The sequence below is a fragment of the Ochotona princeps genome, chromosome 25 (assembly GCF_030435755.1).
Source record: "Ochotona princeps isolate mOchPri1 chromosome 25, mOchPri1.hap1, whole genome shotgun sequence".
Classification (NCBI taxonomy): domain Eukaryota; kingdom Metazoa; phylum Chordata; class Mammalia; order Lagomorpha; family Ochotonidae; genus Ochotona; species Ochotona princeps.
Window position 1 is genome coordinate 7286709 of NC_080856.1, and position 19850 is coordinate 7306558.

Genomic DNA, 19850 nt, shown 5'->3' on the forward strand with positions numbered 1-19850 from the left:
ACTGTTTAATGTTTGCCTAGCAGATTGTCCTAAAGAAGGGTTGTTTTCTTTCATCTCTATCATAGAGGAGGGCTGCATGAACATTTATTAGGCTGTGTACTTAGCATGGGAGTTAGGGGGTCTGCAGGCAGAGGTGTTTCATCCACATGTCTATAGTAGACAAATTGAGAATGTTCAGTGAACAAGCATGAAGCATGAGACTGTTTCACAGCATCCAAAGCAAATGAGGCATCTTTTCTAAATTGAAGGCTGAAGTTTTAGGAAGAAAAAAGTTAAGGGGAAAGAACTGCTGTGTACGTTTCGCAGAAAAAGAGTTCTTTCAATTAAAATGTTTATTTCCCTTCCCTGTACTCTCTTCACTGAGGCAGAGAGCCCATAAATCCTTGGAAACTTGGCTCTTCTTGTTCAGTTTCAAAACTGTTTCATTATCCAGCATACCTATAGGTATGCTTTATCTTTGCCTTCTTTTTGCTGAATTTCACGTAGCCACCCTGAATCTTATTGTAGACTGTCTTTATATACTAGTTTGGTCTAGTACCAGAAGGTCCCTCAGTTAAAAGAAAAAACAGCTTCCTGTCTTCTCTGTCCCCTCTCTGTTCACCCATACCCGCCTTCTTGCATATGGGAGGTGGAGTGGGATGGTGGCAGAAGAGGAACTCAGTTAATAGCAGGCTGTCAAAATTGTTTTAAGTGACTTTGTACTTACTGAATTTAAGATCAACATGAACTATAGACATTTCAGACTGGGAATTTAAATAGCAACAATGGAAAAAAAACATGGAATTTGCCAGTGCATAGGAGTGACTCATCTGGTGAAAATGGTATTGTATTGGTGATACAATACAGAGAGAAGGAAAAGGCTGTGGTATTTGCTCTCTTTGTGTTTCTGACCTTGAAGAGACTTATAACTTGTTTGTTGCAGAAGTTGAGCATCTAATGTGCTGATGCACCTGTTAGTTCTATTAAATTAAACAGAAAAGCACTCGCAGTTCCCTGTGCTTGCTTTGTGGGGGAAATATTTATGCAATATGGGAAACTGGATTTTTTTTCAAATAATGTATTCATTTGTGTTTCTTAGAAATCTTTTGCTCAAAAATATGCTTTCTCACTCTCTTTCATCACAACACCCTGGTCTCATCATTACATTTTAGAATATTCAAGGTAACATGATTATTTTCTCTCTAATATAGAGACCATGAATCAGGCAACTCCTGCGAGAAAGCTGGAAGAGGTTCTCCACCTAGCAGAGCTCTGTATAGAAGTCCTGCAGCAGAATGAAGAGCACCACGCAGAGGTAATGACTGTTGTTAGCTGTGTTAGGAAGTCCTACACAATCCTTTGCCAAAGCAGAGCAACTCTAGTGAGTTGATCTGGAGAGAGTCTTGACATAATTTGGACATTCACCTGTGGAAAACGGAGATCCTATGTGAATGTCCTTGAAGTATAGCTCCCATTCAAAGAAGGCTTCACAGATTCATGGAAAGAGATAAGGTAATCCTCCGTGAACTTTTTCAAATCCCCCTCATGTTACAAAGCAGCTATACATGTATATAGTTTCGTGTTTATTCTTTTTTTTTAAGATTTATTCATTTTATTACAGCCAGATATACAGAGAGGAGGAGAGACAGAGAGGAAGATCTTCCGTCCGATGATTCACTCCCCAAGTGAGCCGCAACGGGCCGATACGCGCCGATCCGAAGCCGGGAACCAGGAACCTCTTCTGGCTCTCCCACGCGGGTGCAGTGTCCCAATGCATTGGGCCGTTCTCAACTGCTTTCCCAGGCCACAAGCAGGGAGCTGGATGGGAAGTGGAGCTGCCGGGATTAGAACCGGCGCCCATATGGGATCCCAAGGCTTTCAAGGCAAGGACTTTAGCCGCTAGGCCACGCCGCTGGGCCCTCGTGTTTATTCTTGACAGTGACATAAGCAAGCTTCTGAAATTTGTCCCAGGATATACAGTGGATCCAATGGAAAGCAGGAACACGGAGGCATTTTGTGATGCCAGATCACTTATTTTTCCCATGCCATGAATGCTTTAGGTTAGGAATGTAAATTAACATTTACAAGGGAAATTTATACTAAGCTTTAAGATAACATTGAATAGAAGGCATCCATCATTGTATGACTGTGACACTAGTTTTCCAGTCTTCACACCAAACATTTAAGCTTGCATTATCATTTTTAAAATTCTGATGACAGAATATTTTCAGCAAGTAAACTTCTTATTCTAAAACTTAAATATTTCACTCATTGAAGCAGTCATGAGATTATTTACAATAACAGAAGAATTTTCTGTTGGGTAGGGTGGGAGAAATGTGTGAAACTATGTGAATATCATACATTTTAGTGTCCTAGCAGTACCATTATTCTTGAGGAAGCTCACGGAAATAAGCCAATTACATATAAATTTACAGAATATTTGTATTTAATGAAGCCTTGTTCTCAAAAATGTAAGAAGCTACAGGAAGTGCATTTTAGGCAAATTCTTAGAAAAGAATATTCATGAGACCTTCCTACAGGTAACTAGAATTTATTGTATGTGGTTATAAGGATGGTCGTTCAAAACATCTGCTTGACGCTCACACCGTGGAGTCTAGTTTTTAGCTTGCATCTGTCATGTGTGAACTTGTTATGGATATTTTATTTTAAACTGAAGAAACAGCTGCTTCAATAATTCAAAATGAATTCCCTGGAGGTTCTTTTCTAGGTTGGTACCACTGCTATGTTACAATGAAAATGATTAGATGATAAAATGTATGCATGTTTTGTCTTTGTTTTTAAAAGGCATTATCATCAGAGGATTAGGCCCTTTAATGATTAAAAAAAGAATTTCTGTTTGGATTTTCACTTGTGGTATATATTTCAGAAAAATAGATATATTTAATATCCTCATACCTTATAAAGAACCTAAAAATGAAATGTGTGATACTAAAAATGCCAAAAATCACTAAGGTGCTTGTTAAAGTATAATATATACTATAATGGCTGTATGTAAATATTATTTATTTTATAACTCTCAAACATGTAGTTGTTTTTAATAAAAGATAATTATAATGCATAAATATCACTCTATGCAGAATTGAGGACGAGTATGATGGCCTCTTTTTAAAATGCTTTGTAACACTATGATATTTTTCTATTTCACAATGCTTCCAAATTCTTGGAATCTTTCAGGGAAGAGAGGTAAGTAAAATTGTTTCTCCTATTTTTCTTTAAAAAAAAAAACCTTTTATTTATTTAAAGGAAAAATTAAAGAATGAGAAAGACAGGTCCTCCATCATGGTGGTCTATTACCCAAAAGGCTGGACCAGGTCAAAGCCAGGTGTCAAGAGCTTCCTCCGGGTTTCTCACATGGGTACTGGAGGCCAAGCACTTAAGCCATCATTTGCCATTTTTCCAGATCATGAGCAGGGAGCTGGATTGGAGATGGAGCACCGAGGACTCAAACCAGTACCTACATGGGGTGGTACTGCAGGGGGCAGCTTAACTAGCTACACCACAGTGCCAGCCCCTCTCCTATTTTCCTAGTGACTCATGTGAATTTCAGATAAAGTCCACTCTGATTATGGTCATGTTAAAACCAATACATTCCTCTCCTTGGACTTACAGACTGTCCATTCCTGATTGGATAGACTTGTTGCTGTGTATAAATGAATGTGTCTTGCTGATAACTGCATACATAATTACCACCAATCCTGTCAGTGAAACCAGTGACTAAGGACATTTAATAGTTTGAATTGGTTTGTGGCTTCCATTATTTTAGCTTTATATAAAAGCCAGATCTAACATTTTCTCTGAACCATGTTGGAGAGTGAATTAGTCTGAGTCCAGAGTGAATTGGTGGACTGCACTCAACACTGATATTTATTTTGCTGGATGTTCAGGCTGGAGTTCCTTTACTTGCTGAAAGAGCACCAAGCCTGGCTCCCCTGGTAGAGGTTAATGTGTCTGCCTCGGAAGGACCTTCAAGTGGCTCAGGTGTCAGCTCCTTTTATCTTCATTCTGCTTCTCCCCGCAGTGGCAGTTTACTTTCCAGGGCTAAGAGGTTGTTTCTGTCCTTCAGCAATTTCTCTGGAAAGCGGGTTGTATGTCCTTCAGATCTTTGACAGTCACTTACTGACAGGGGAGCCCTCCCTTCTCCCTGAAGGCCTCTCGACCTCTCCTCTCAGGCTTTTCTTCAGAATCCCTGCTTTCCCCTTAGAGAGTTTAACTTCGTTCCTGCAGAATCTTTAAGGCTGTCTCCACATTTCAGGGACCAGATTATGTTTGACCAGAAATGTTTTTCTTTAATGTTTACTTACTTATTTTCATTCACTTACAAGGCATAGTGACACACAGAGAAAAAAGGATCTATCTTTCTATGCATTCACTGGCTTGCTACCCAAATTGCTGCAACTGCTAGGGCTGGGCCAGATAAGTCAGGAACTGGAACTTGGTCCAAGTCTCCCACGTGGGTGGCAGGAGCCTCGGTACTTGGCCCATCATCTGCTGTATCCCAGGCACATTGGCCAGAAGCTGGATCAGAAATAGGACATTTGAGAACTCAAATGAGCCGTGTGATATAGGATGCCCAGGTCTGCAGTTACAGCTTAACTGTTTCAACCACGATACCCACCCCCTTTACCCAAAACGTTAAGCAAACTGACCCACCAGCTCTCCATTCCTAATTTTGCTTTTCACACACACACACACATACACACACACTCTCACCATCTCATTGCTTATAAAGATTGAGCAACAAAGTTTAGGTACACACTTAGTGAGTTACTGAAGGAAGACTCAGACCAGATTCCAGACCTAGCAACTTCTGATCAGCTACATAGCTTTGCTATTGGAGTAGAATGGCTGGAGCAGTCGTCCTCTTTCGGACCATGGGATTGACAGAAGCATGAGAGCAGGGATGCAGCTGAGGGGAGAGTGATTGTGATGTGCCCGTCCACTTTGCTCTCTTTCTTTGCTTGTCCTCTGGTCCATCCCAAGACTCAGCCCAAGGGAGGATGGAACACAGAAAGTATCAGTACTGGAAGGGGGGGAGAAATGCTAAGAGCACAGCTCAAGTCATTACTACATCACTTATCAGCCAAGTCTTGAGTTAAGTTCTCTAATGTATTTTAAATGTAACATCAGCCATGATTTTGGGGACCCTTTAGGCAAGGAGGTATGGGGGCTGGGATTTGATATTTGCAGTGTCAAGAGTGTCATTTCACTGCAGATGGCTGATTTTTCCAGCATTTAGCTGTGTCAGTCAGGCTGCGCTGGCGGTGGAACCAGGATGTGAAGACAAAGAGGAAGGGAGGGAAAGAGGGTGAGAAAGAAAAAGGAAGGAAGGAAGAAAAAAAGGAAGGGAGAGAGGAAGGAAGGAAGGAAAGAAGGATGGGCTCAGGAATGGATGGATTTGCAGGCAGACAGCATTCACTATACAGTTATCTAGAAGAGGCTGGCTATGTAAGATCCTAATTTCTAAACTCCAACTGACCTGACTCGAATTATTACTGCATTACCCAACAACTGTTTGTCTTTAAGCAAGATATTTAATCTCTGTTTGCTAACATACGAAATGAGAATAATTATACCATCTACCTGAAAGGATTGTTTGGGAAATTGAATAGGATAGTGTCTGTAAGACTTATAGAACAATGCTTGACACAGAGAAAACATTTAATTAATGTCATACAACATTATTAGTACATCTAAGCTGGCATTATAACATCTGTGTAGATTTCAACACATTTTTGTAATTACTTGCAATAGTATTTGTTTATTGCATTTGTTCCACAAGAAATTTTCATGGACATTTGATTTTCAGAGTGTCGCTGAGGGAGGTGAGAACAAGTGTTTGTTGCTGGCAGTTTGCAGAAGATAAGAGAGCCACACAGGGACCAGATGTGCCCATGATCATGCGTTCTCACCCTGAGCTCCAAAGCTCAGGGCTCGGCTTCCATGTTCAGGATGCATTCCAGGAACAAACCAGGGTTTCAAAGTATTGTCAGCTGCCCTGTACATTATTTTTGGTGTTTACATTTATTTATGGTGAGATGTTTGAAAAGAAATGCAATTGTGAAAGAATTTACAGTCGAGTTCTGTTTCATACGTCCCACATCAGCAAAGCAAATGTCACTTTCTGCCTCTGCCATCTCTTTTACAATAGTAAAACAGCATCAGCACGACTCTAACTGAAATCCAGACAATCCAAACTTTTACTAGGTGCCCTGTGACTGGATGGGTTTCTACAAGAGCTTTCTTCTCCCTAATGGAAACTATGATGCTGTTGCAGTCTAGCCACCATTCATGAGTGGTACCCTGGAGAGAAAATGACATGACCACCAGCTTAGGCTGGAGTGGCTACTTTCCAGTGGGATGGCAACATAAAGGAGGAGCAGGTTTCATTTTCAAACACAGTGACAGATTAAAGCTTTCTCTAGTCTTTAGAACAGGCATTGGACAGAAATTGCTTTACATTTATCAGGCATACAATCCAAAATATGAATATATACTTCTGTAAAACATAAGGGAATTTTTTGGCTAATGGCCTGTCTTACCAAACTGAAGCAATGGGGATTTTTAAAGATACATCCTGTGTTATTTCAGTTCCTACCCTGGCTCTCACTTCTAACTTAAATTTAAATACAACAGTGAGAAGTTCTCTGAGTCTTGAAGCAATTTTTGGCTAACTAAGCTGATTTGATTTGTTTTTAGTTGTTTGCAATTTTAACCTCTCACAAGGGCATTGATTTTGAACCAGAAGTAAGATTTTGAAAAGATCTCTCTCTACAATATCGCACTTAGGCTGGGGTTTCTAAAGTACTCGACTACAAGTGAGGAACCTTAGGTTCTTCTGATTTTGTCACCACTACAATTCAAAAGATAAGAACAAGATATATGTAATGATATCGTGTAAGATTTTATATCATGACATACCTCCATTATAGTGTACTTAGCCAACAAATTGAGTCAACTTTGATTGGCTCCAGCCATTAAATGACCCTAACTCTGAGACTAGTTATGCATATTTTCCCATTCTTTTTAAATTATTTCTTTAAAATGTTTCATGATAAGGTTTCTTAGACACATATGATTATTCCACTGTACAGTCCTCTTGCAGAGTTTTCCCTCATGTTATTAGTCCATCAGCAACAGTCACAAGCCCAGTGTTTTGTTATTTAAGTATATGCTGGCATTATAGTATTAACAATTGGTGAAAGTCTAGTATTCAATAATTACCAACATTTATTTAACAGTTTCACTGTGGGGATGGAGGGTCGTCTTTCATTCAGGAATGAAAATGCATACTGCAGTGTATCTTCCTTTTCCTGGTAGGCTAGTCTCCATTATATAGTTCATATGTGAGAATATATGTGCATATATAATTTTTATATATATTTGGTTTGTATTTTTCATGACGGTTGATTTATATCCCAGAGAACATATGATATTTCTCCTTTTAGGATCAGCTTAATTCACCGAGCATAATGATCTCTAGTTTGTACTGCTTCGTTGCAAATAATAAAATTTCCTTCTTTTTAATGGCTAAGTAGTATTCCACGGAGTAGGTATACCACAGATTTTTTTATCCATTCCTCTTTCAATGGGCATATGGGTTGTTTCCATGTTTTTGTTATTGTAGATTATGCTGCTATGAATATAGGATTGCAGGTTACTCATATGCAGATTTTACTTCCTTGATATATTCTCAGGAGTGGGATAGCTGGGTCACATGGTAGATCAATTTTCAGTTATCTTGGCACTCTCCATACTGACTTTCACAGTGACTGCACTAGCCTACATTCCCACCAGCAGTGAAGAAGGGTGCCTTTCTCCTCACATCTATGCCAGCAGGTGTTGGTAGTAGAGTTCCAATTATAGGCAGGCCAGCCTCACTAGAGTCAGGTGGAGCCTCAGTGTGGTTTTTATTTGTATTTCCCTAATAGCTAGGGAGCCTGAGCTTTTTCCCATGTGTCCGTTAGCGTTTTGAATTTGTTCTTTTGAAAGATGTCTGCTCATTTCCTTTGCCATTTCTTCACAGGTTTGTTTTGCTGTTGCTGATTTCCTGAAGCTGTTTGTAAATCCTGGATATTAGCCCCGTATTGGTTGTGTAGGTGTGAAGATTTTCTCCCATTGCATTGGTTGCTTCTTCATTCCGTTGATCATTTCCTTTGCTGTATAGAAGCTTTTTAGTTTGATGTAGTCCCATTTGTTTATTTTGGTTTCGACTGCCTGTGTTTCTGGTGATCTTCCTAAGAAGTCTTTTAATATACCTGTATCTTGTAGAGTACTTCGTATTTTCCTTTAACAGTTTGATGGTTTCTGGATGCATATTTAGATCCTTGATCCATTTGGAGCTGGTTTTTATATAAGGTGAGAGTTCGGGGTCTTGCATCTTACTTCTGCAGGTTGCTATTCAATTGTCCCAACAGCATTTGTTGCAGAGACCACACTTTTTCTCTGGGTTATTTTTAGTTCTCTTGTTGATGATGAATTGGTTGTACATGTATGGGCTTGCTTCTGGGGTTTCTATTCTGTTCCATTGATCTTATGTACTAGTACCTGACTGTTTTTGGTTTTCTGGTTTGTTTGTTTTGTTTTGTTTTTGCCACTGCCCTGTAGTATGTCTTGAGGTCTGAAATTATGATTCTTCCAGCTCTAGTTTTATTCTTCAGATAGCTTTGGCTAATCATGATCTCATGTTTTTTCCAGATGAATTTCTGTGTCATCTTTTGCATTTCTAAGAATGTTGTTGGGGTTTAGATTAGCATCATGTTGAATCTGCATATTATTTTCAATAATATGGATATTTTGTTAATGTTGATTCTATTGATTCAGTAACATAGTAAATTTCTCCATCTTTTAATGTCTTTTCTATTTCTTTTCATAATAATTTATAAATTTTCTCATAGCAGTCTTCTGTATCTTTGCTTAGGTCTTCCAAGAATCTTGTCTGCTGTTTTAAAGAGAACTATATTTACGAATCTGTCTCAGCTATGGAGTTGCTTATATGTAGCAGTGGTGAAAGTGGACATCCTTGTCTAGTTTCAGATCTTAGTGAAAAAGCTTCCAGTATTTTCCCATTCAGTATGATGTTGGCATTGGGTTTTCATATGTTTCTTTGATTGTGTTGTAGAATGTTCCTTCTATGGCATCTTGCTTGGAGTTTTTAGCATGAAGTAGCATTGACTTTTATCAAATGTTTTCTCTGCAACTATTGAGATAATATGATTCTTATTCTTCAATTTGTTAATGTAGTGTATCACATTTATTAATTTGTGTCTGCCAGTCTGTCTTTTAATTGATAAGTTTAAGCCATTTACATTCAGTAGTGATGTGGTCCTGTAATTTTAGCATTGGGTTTCTCATTGTGTGATTTAGGTTTTTTGCGTAAACGCACCAGACTTTGGGTCATCCTCTGCTGCTCTTTAGGCTCATTAGCAGGGAGCTGTACTGCAAGAAGATCAGCAGAGACTTAAACTGGTGCCCACACGGGATGTTGGTGTTGGAGGCGGCCGCATTGCACCAGAATACTCTCCTCTAGATTTCAAAAAAATTTTGAAACAATGAAAGTATAGTATTTCAATTTTTCATGTACTTTTTGAAGTTCACATTGAGGGGCTCCAGAATTCCCACTCTGAAAGCATATTTTAGACTAAGGAGTAGAGAGAACATACAAGTCTTTGTAAGTCGTTTAGGGGCTTTGAATTTTACTGACAGTGAATGGGGAAGCTGAAACAAGGTTTTGAGCTGAATAACATTTTATCCAATTTGTTTTAAAATAACAGCTGGCTGCTAAAAAACAATTTGTACTATCTAAAGTCTCTCAAATATATAGTCCTTAATCCAGCAGATTTTGTAATTTAACCTAAAAATAATCAGCATAGTATTCAAAGATTTTCATGTGCACATATTTGTCACACTGTCACGGCGAGGGGGGGGTGGCAAAAATTTTGAAAGCACCAATTTGAATAGGAAAAAAATAGCTTAATACTATCATTTTAGAATTGGTAGATTGGTATTTATCAATACAAATTGTGTTCATATAAAGATGAGGTTGTATCTCTTTACAATTTCTTCCCACATTTAAAAAATATTATATTTTATTTGTCATAGTTTATGAAACTAAGACATTGCACAATATTTTGAACTGATGTAATTCTGTTTTTAACAAGTAAACCATTTCCACCTCATGTCTTTATCTGTTGATAGGCATTTGCCTGGTGGCCCGACTTGCTGGCTGAGCATGCAGAGAAATTTTGGGCTCTGTTCACAGTGGATATGGATACTGCACTGGAGGCTCAACCACAAGACTCCTGGGATAGTTTTCCTCTTTTTCAGCTACTTAATAACTTCCTGAGAAATGACAGTGAGCACTTGCAGTTTCTTTAATGGCATGGGGAATGGTGGGAGAGGGAGGGTGTTGTGTATATGGAAATGTGCATTTATAGAATCCTAGCATTGGCCTGACCAGAGTTGTTATGAATACCATTGATATTTGCTCAGTCCCCAGATTATACCATGGAGATAGGCCAGTGACACTAGGTGAGCGACACTCCAAAGCTTGCTCTAAGTTCTGAAGTGCCCCTGTTCCTACACTCTTGCCTCAATTGAGGAGTAATGATACGGTCACCTTTTTTTTTGTTTTTAAAGATTTTATTATTATTGGAAAGCCGGGTATACAGAGAGGAGGAGAGACAGAGAGGAAGATCTTCCATCCGATGTTTCACACCCCAAGTGAACTGCAACAGGCCAGTATGCACCAATCTGAAGCCGGGAACCTGGAACCTCTTCCGGCTCTCCCACGCGGGTGCAGGGTCCCAAAGCTTTGGGCCGTCCTCGACTGCTTTTCCAGGCCACAAGCAGGGAGCTGGATGGGAAGTGGAGCTGCCGGGATTAGAACCGGCGCCCATATGGGATCCCGGGGCTTTCAAGGCGAGGACTTTGGCCGCTAGGCCACGCCGCCGGGCCCATCACCTTTTGACTATAAATTGTGAACCAGAACATCTAGAATGGCTGCCGTTTGTGAAGTTTTGGAGAATGTTTCCCTCTCTGAGAAATGATTCAGAAATATGTAATTTTAGGGCCTAGCACGATAGTCTAATGGCTAAATCCTCGCCTTGCATGTGTTGGGATCCCACCTGGGCGCCAGTTCATGTCCTGGCTGCTCCACTTCCCATCCAGCTCGCTGCTGTGGCATGAGAAAGCAATAAAAGATGGCCCGAATACCTGGGACCCTGTACCCATGTGGGAGACCCACAAACATTCCTGGATTCTGGCTTTGGATTGGCTTAACTCTAGTCATTTCAGCCACGTGGGAGTGAACTAGAGGATGGAAGATCTTCCCTGTCTCTCCTTCTCTAGATATATATCTGCTTTTCCAGAAGATAAATAAATCTTTGGGGGAAAAAAGGTGTAATTTTAGAAATCATGCTTTGTGAGAGCTTCTACTAATGCATGCGGTAATTTTGTAGGTTAGAGAGTAGATTCATTTCTATAGATATACTATAGATGATAGTATAGTGTTGCTCCATGGCATGCCTTGCTCACTTGGTATAAATTGAAGAGAATTTAGATGTTCTCTACTGATGCACTTTTCCCAGTACAATATGAATGGTTACAATTCTGCAATAAGATTAAGGGCAGAGAGTCTTCTAGCAGCCAGTACAACTGAATTCTTCATCACAACTTTAACATACAGATTCCTGGACCTTAAATATGATAACTTTTAAAGATTTATTTTATTTATTTGAATGGCAGGGTGATGTGAAATAATAAGAGACAGAAAGAGATCGAGAGGAAAGAAAAATAGAAAAAAAGATCTTCCATCCATTGTTTGATTCCCCCAAATGACTGTAATCACTGTGTCTTGTCCAAGAGCCTGGAATTGCATCTAAATATACATTGGTGTGGGGTCCCAAATATCTGGGCTGTCATCTTTGGTTTCCCAGGCACATAAGCAGGTAGCTGGATTGGAAGTAGACCAGCGGGACTAGAATCAGTACTGCGGTGAGGCACAGGTAGGCATAGGCAGTGACTTAAGCCCCCAAGCCACAATGCCAGTACCATGGTCATTGCTTTAGTTTATCTTAGCTTCAAGTTTGATTACCACTGTCTTCATTTAGAAGTAATCATTTGCAGTAATCATTAGGGCACTATTTTTCTATTCAACAAAATTCTGGCAGTGGTAGTCTAAGGTAGACTCTGTCTCATCCTACTTTGGTTCTAACTCATTCTTGGTGACCAGCTCAAATCTTCTACTGTGAGTTTTCCTATCCATGCTATCATTCCCAGAAAATCCAACTCTTCCCACCATGATACAGCTTTCATGCATAGCACATTTCTTTCTACCTGTGAACAGACGTATCTTACTGCTCAGTGTTGCTGTGGAGTCTGGTTCTAGAAGAGGCTGTGCTCAGCTTGTTACCCCAGTGACCCAGATCTCAAGGAGAGGTGCCTTACACTGTCCTGTGTGTCCCTGTAGCCTAAGGCTTCCCTCCTTGATCTTCCAGTGTGCTCAGTCACACTGTCAACATATGTGGAACTTTCCGTATATCAGAAGTCCACTTTTCTTTGCTACTCTTTTCCCAGAGACAACTATGACTGCATCCTTGTAGTTTTAAACTTAAATCCCTGATTTTGCAGTTGTCTTTGTTTCTATATATATAGATATAGATATCTATACATATACACACATATAGGCTCAGTTCTTTGCTGTAGTGCCATGCTTCCTTAACTTTATCACTTTGAGTGATGATACTGGGAAAATATTCATGTAGACATAAAATTATGTTTAATATTGTGTATCCCATTGATATCTTGGGTTTTGGGATACCAAGTCAAAAACCTGTACTCTAGAAAGAAGGGCATTGTATTATAGTAATTAATAGCATGGAATTTGGTGCTAGACAGAATCATGTCTCTGCCATTTCCTGGTTGGCCTTGGTGGTGGCTTCACCTCTCTCTGTTTCAGGTTCTTCTTATATAAAGGGAGGAGAATCATGGCACACAATAATATTGTCAGTGGTAAAAATAAGATGATAATTCACATACAGTTTTTCCAAATAAGTATTGTAGATTAGCCTGCAAAAAATTCAGTTCTTTCAGTTACCTCATTGAGTCTCCTCTTCAATTTTGTTTCATTTCCCAAAAAAAATGCCTTTTTAAACCAAAGAACTAAGCTACAATTCCTGCTTCAGACTCACCACAATATCTGGTCTCAGAAGTCACTGACAATTACATACTCATTTACCCACAGGTAGCTCATTCATGTTTCAAATTATGATCAGCCATTTTTAACCTTATGATAATTTGCACTCATTTGAAAGGCAGAGTGATAGAAATAGAGAAAGAAAGAGACAAAGAGATCTGCCATGAACTGATTCATTCCCCCAAAGCCCAAAGCTCTTGGGGATTGGCCAGGTCAAAATCAGGGTCCAAAACTAAATCCTACTCTCCCACTTGTTAGGGATCCAGTGCTTGAGACATGACTTGCTGCCTAACAGGATGCTCATCAGCTAGATCAGAAGGAGAGGGACTAAACCCAAACACTTTGATAAGAACTGCAGGCTCCAAGGTGACAGCTTACACGGGTGGGCCACATGCTCACTCCTTTAATTCTTAAACTTCAATTTAATTCCCTTTTGCCAGCTAGAAGACTGAATGACAGCTCCTTTTCCATTCTATCATCATATCCTGCTAAGAAATTAGAAGTCAGGGTTTTAATATTAAATATCTAGCGGTAAACCTGCTATCAACAATAAATACACTTATTTTGCATTAAATCCCTAACTAAGGAAAAACAACTCTAGGATTTTTTTCTCCAACAGTGCTTTCTCTGTTTATAGAAAACCTCAGGAAGTGATTATCCTTAAAGTTGAGATTTATTTAAAAATGTGTCATTAATCGTTGTAGTCAAGCAGTTAGTAAAAATGTTGAATTTTCTCTGATGTTCAAAATTTAATTTTTTGGAGAAAATGTATTTTGTAGATGTTTAGAAATTTTCTTGGCGAACCTACACTATGTCTCTAATGGATGACCAAGTTCCAGGGTTTCTTTTAGAAAGAGTTCTTGAAATGTGTAAATTTATGAGATACCAAACTGAAAACTACAAAAATTTAGTTTCCAGTCATATTTATAAATATTTAACTCACAAAAATTTCATTTTCTATAACAGTTCTACAGCATTTGCTGTTATTAAATACATATTACTTTGTACTGTTTTTATACACTATTCAGTCAACAGAGAATTATTTCTTACTGATCTCTTTCCAGCATTGGTAGTTTGGAGGGGATATCTAAATCTTGGCTTTGATTTCAGAGGGATTAACAGATCTTAGAAAACATCAATTATTTCTGAGGAAAACAGCTCTGCCATGTAGTGAGGTAAATAGAAAAGTTGCCCAGTGCAAAGGTTTTCTTTTGGTGTGGGGATCTAGGGTGACCTGGGACCTGAGACTGAATGCACTGACTGGCCTCTTAGACCCTCAAGTTACTTTCCTGAACTAAGACCACTGAGTGATATCTCTGTATCTGGAAAACGCAATTTTTATTACTTTTGTTTTCATTTTTAATGATGAGCAGTTTTGTTAGTAATGATGTGTTTGTATTATTACATTACTTAAATATTCAGATGGTGAGTGACTGAATTCACTTCAAATGTTTACATCTGAAGTAGTCCCCAAATTATCCTTTTTGGAAAGCTACAGGGAAGCATTGAACTTCTCTTATTCTTTTAGCCTCCCTTGAAAAAGAGATTGTTATATCACAGCCGTGGCATTACAGTTTTAACCATACTGAAAAAATTAGATCTGTAGTCCAAATTGCAATTAATTATCACTTCAGCCAGAGGAAGTGAACAGAGCTCTCTGTGCAGTCTTAGAAAGGGAGCTAATTTTCTCAGTAACAGTGCTGACTCACCCATACATAAACCCATGTGTGTGTGTTACACCAGGTATGTTGCTGATTAAATGCAAATCTTAAACAGTTGTGATTTATTACTAACAACTAGTAATTAGACTATTTTAGTATTACTGAAATTATTGGTTACCCATTATTACTGATAGATAATGGATGATATTATGTCTGCTCATTCAAAATTGAAAATGACTGAGATATCTCAAATAATGAAGATAGCAACAACAAAGTACTTCATTTGAGACTAGAAAACTTTTTGGCAGACTTTTTTCAGTTGATCCCAACATTCTAACCAGTTATGTTATGCCTTGATATTTAAAAATAAATGTTTATGTTTCAATGGATCTTAAACCTCTTGATTTTCTGTGTGAGGAAGCTAACTCCCTGAGAGACAGTGAGGCTGGGTAGGGCTGATGAGGCCAATGTGGGAGCATTGAGACCCAAGGAAAGACAGTGGCACAGGCTAAGAGTGAAGACACAGACCAGGGCCATTGAGCCAGGGTAAGGGGACAGAACTAGGGCAAGCACTTGCTCAGTTGGAGCCTTATGATGTGGTCTCCAATTCAGCCTCGTTCCACTGAAACAAAAACGCGTTCTCAGTGGATAATTACACCAACTCTTTGTAGAAGATTTGAGTGTCTGAGAGCTCAGAAAATATTTAGAAGGGTGTTGAGTAGTAGTGCGCAGAGAGAGAGAGTTGAATGAGGCATACATGAGATCAGGTTAGCAGTCTTCCTGGCATCAATATAGGAAACATCTGTGCGGAGACTTCCACGGAATGAACTCATTAGTATGGAAAGGAGCTCAAGAGAGCAAGTTTGGTTTCATCTTTAAGGGGGAATGAAAAACAACAACAACAAAAACCTGTGTCCTGGGAATCTGTCTTCCCTTGCAGTTGGTCACGATAAGGGAAAGTGTAGCTTTTACATGTGTACCTTGGAGATGAAGTGGGGTTTTCCTCAAGGGAAGAGTTCCAGCTGCTCCCAAAGCAATCCTGATGAGGAAAACAAACAGAGGCACCTTTATTTTTGGCCAACAAAGAGTTAAGTTCCCACTTACCTCTCCAGTGCAGTTCGGTCCACCCTGTTCACTTAACGGAAGAAGGAATTTGATAGGCAACCAGTGTAAATAGTATCTAAGGAAACACTTTTGAGAGTTGCATGAAAATTGAGGGATGATAAATATTTTCAGAATGAGACAGCACCATAGTTGAATGACAGCATAAGATAGGGTCTCACTGGCACACACAGATTTTATTCTTGTGTGCAGTGCGTTTTCCATGACAGGACTGTCCCTAACCAATATGGGCAAGTGACTGCTGTTGACAAGTGAAAGCCATCTGCAAATGGCACAAATCATCCCTTTCAGCACGGCTGAAAGGCAAACCCTCGGAGCTAGTCACCTTTTAATCTGTGGATATGCTAGCAAGTGGCAAATGACCATTCTATGGGGAACTGATTCCCAAGTGAAAAATACCACGGCGCTGCTTCTTTAATTAACAGCCTTTTCACATTGCTAGCACATTAAAGCCATCCGCAAGAACACCGTGCTTATATAATCAATGTCACAGCGTCTCTGCCTAAGCGAATAATAAATGTTCAGGCTCTTTGCTAAGTGAAAACCTGTTCTCCAAGACTTTCACCTTCATAAAGATGGGCTCATAAAAATCGAAAAAGGAAAAATTGGAATGTGGTCTCATGAGGATAAAAAGGCTAGTGTTAATAATTAACAAGGAGAGTGAAGTGGAGTCAAATTAGCCATAATAGAACCCAGAGTGACTGGCAAAGTCACCTCTCATTATCAAAAAACTCATTAAGAAATGAAGAGGTGGAAATCCCGCTGGGCTACTCTCACACTTAGGCTATGTCAGAGATTATTTTTCAGATTTCTTTCAAATGAAGAACTGTTAGGTCACCTATTGTATATTAGGTTAATCTTCGAGCTTTGAAATACTGAGGACTGACACCTGCGTGGTATTCTATCTTGCGTGCTTAAATGAGCTATGCGTCTGAAGTTCATGAATCGGTGTTTATAAATATATCAATATATACAATGGTAGGAACAATGAAGAAAGGATATAACTTCTGGGTTACAGCAAGTCCGTGTGCCAGCTTTGTTTTATAGATATGTACTTTTAAAAATGATGAAATGACCATCAAAGTGTGAAAATGTGTTTATAATCCTAGGTGGGTTGAATTCAGAATTGTCAGAGTTTGCTTCACTGACTAGTATAATAAAAGCAACAGAGAAGCCACAACTGACTAACTTTTGTCCTCCTCAGTTGAATTCCGCAATACTGCTCTAGCATGTACTACATATGAACTATTACTTTTTGAATTCTAACTTCCTATTTCTGTCTACTCAGGCTTTAGTTGCCTTAAGGCTGAGAGCCTGCTCAAAAATGTCTCTGTGTCTTTCACAGAAGATTGACAGAAATGTCTGTAAATTCGGAACATCAGGGACTGCAGGTGACCAAGGTTCAGGGCTCTGGATGATGCCATAGCCTTACTCATCTGTTCCTGTGAATGGGGACAAGTACATAGAATGACACATAACCCCAAAGACCTGAGGGCTCTGTCTAGATGGAGTCAAATTAAAGACTCTCCCATTAAGCTTTAAAATTAAATAGCTTCATCAAAGACAGCTCAAGGCCTGCTGGACCACAAGACTTCTGTGTTTATCTTTCCTGTAAGACTTGGTTAACATGTATACAAAATAATCCCACAGGAAACAGGTGCTAATTGCCTTCAGTTTACAGATCCCCTGCACCTTGCAGATACATGGATGAAAAGAAACATTTCTTTCCCTGGAAAAGCATAAAATCTAGTGGAGAATGTAAACAGTATGTAGCAGTATTCAACACTGCTAGCAAGGATACAATTGGTTATAGAAGCATAACTCAATTATATGCACTGTGCCTTAAGCTTTCACTCTAATTTTACACTTGAATTTGGACTTCCAACCATGAAAAAATGAGAACTTACAATACCCATGCTTTCATGCCCTTGTTGCTTTCTCTGTCTAGATACATATGTATACATATATGAATACTACCAACAGATGAGCAAGGCTGGGGGAAGAGGCAATTGTTAGGTTAGTTAAGATACAAATCAAATGTTAGCATGCTGTGCAAAATTACCAGAGTTTTTCGTTAAAGAGCATAAAATCCAATATGTTTCACATTCTACTTAAACTTGAATATGAGATGTTCTCAGAATTTCCTTGATGGAGTAGATTTGTTTGAAATGTATTCAATAAACAGACACTTAGGGAGTGCCTGTTTATTGTACCGGATTCGTGGTCAGGTGCTACTCCTACATCTCAGATACTTCTTTGGTTGTGTGTGTCCTCCTTTGCTTCATGCCTTTTAGTACTGCCATTCTCCTGACTTTTCTTGTGAGGCCCAAATAGAAATTTCCTGTAATGGGTCCTTCATGATGTGGACTTGTTAAAATGGAGAACGACTTGTTAATCCTATATCACTGTGCACTGCTCTTTCTTTGCATAGGATTGATATGATTTTTAGAATTGTTTTGAATAGTGTTTGTTTTATGATAAACTTCATTGGTTTTATGATTGGTAGTGTTGTTTTTGCTCATTGTGGATAGCTCATTTCCTTCTTAAAAGGATAGAATTCTAGGAGGAAGAAATCGTTCCTTCCGTGGTAACTTCTTCCTTCTAAACACTTCACCATGTGGTTTGTAAGAACATGAATATTATTTGTGCACAACCAATTACAATACTTTTCTATTTTCTCAACTCTGCATCTTACTGATATTTTGTCAGTTGCCACAGTAATGTCTTTTGGAGCAAAAGAAATCCCAAGTCGCATGTTCAATTGATTCCCCAAGTGTTCACCCTTCCTTTTTCTTGAGTATACCTCAGTCTTCTGTAACCTTGCTATTTTTTTAAAGTAAAGGGTAACTGTTTTTTAGACTCTCAATTTGAGTTTGATGTTTGCTCATAATATGGGCTATCCGGTTTGGGCAAGAATATCATACAAGTGACAAGTGACCTGTCCTTTTCAGGAACTAGTTTAATGAGGCCATGATATTAATGTGTCGTATTACTTTGTCATATTGACGTTGGTCACTTGGTTTAGGTGGAATCTTCCAAAGGCCTCTACTCTGAAGTTAGTGGGTATTTTCCTTTGTAATAAACATGCTGAGGAAAAAGTCTCTGAGACCACATAGATTGGTTTCTTATAAAATTTCCTAGGCATCAATAGATGATCCATGCCTTAATGAAATATTGATAGAAAGACTGTCAAAAAATGATTCCTCCTGGTACTCTCTAATGCTAGTGGAAGCGATTGGAGTAAAATTGGATTTTTGGGCTCAGGAGTATTTAGCATATTTTTACCAGAAACAAGACACACATGAACACTATTTGTTTTTTCTTCATGTCAGCTAAGAATTATTGTCTCTGTAAGTGTTGTTAATTGGATCAAGGCTTAAATTTTCTGTTGATATATTTGTACTAAAAGCCTATGATTAACACTTTTGTCGACTTATGCCTATTTTGCTAATTTATTGTCTATTGATAATTCAAAATAATTGGCCCCTTCTGCATCTTGAATTTAGTTTTTATCTGAGCCTTTTGCTTTCTTCTTGCCATTTCTAATTGAACTTCAGGGCTTAATGTCACTAATACTTCATTATTTTCTCATTGTATCTGCAAACTTGGACTCTTTGGGAGAAAATTTGTTGTTATCTGTAAAATAGGTGCCTGTCCCCAACTTAAATTATTCTAACCATTTTTGCAGACTTCTTTTCATCCCATCCCTCCCATAAACTTTTGGAAGTGCTCTTGCGTGGGACCATGTTGAGAACTTGCATCTTCCAGTGAACTGTTGGGATAGGTGCTGTGTAAAGGTTTGATGTGGATGGACAACAGCCCCAAATCATACCCTATCCTTCTTAATTTATTCTGATGTGTCATGTTACACAGTG

At 38.8% G+C, this 19850-nt stretch overlaps 1 protein-coding gene across 6 annotated transcripts in view; it reads left to right on the forward strand.

The window, feature by feature from the left end:
- The window catches only part of CADPS2 (calcium dependent secretion activator 2), a 400665-nt gene that overhangs the window by 311200 nt on the left and 69615 nt on the right, over positions 1-19850 (forward strand). For 3 of the 6 annotated variants that reach the window (XM_058681318.1, XM_004592489.3, XM_012929064.3), the window contains exons 17-18: positions 1191-1294; positions 10195-10351. In XM_058681318.1, the coding sequence (XP_058537301.1) occupies positions 1191-1294; positions 10195-10351 (261 nt within the window). Of the gene's footprint in view, positions 1-1190; positions 1304-10194; positions 10352-19850 lie in introns of all 6 variants that reach the window. The other 3 variants (XM_058681315.1, XM_058681314.1, XM_058681316.1) reach the window with 1 other exon arrangement.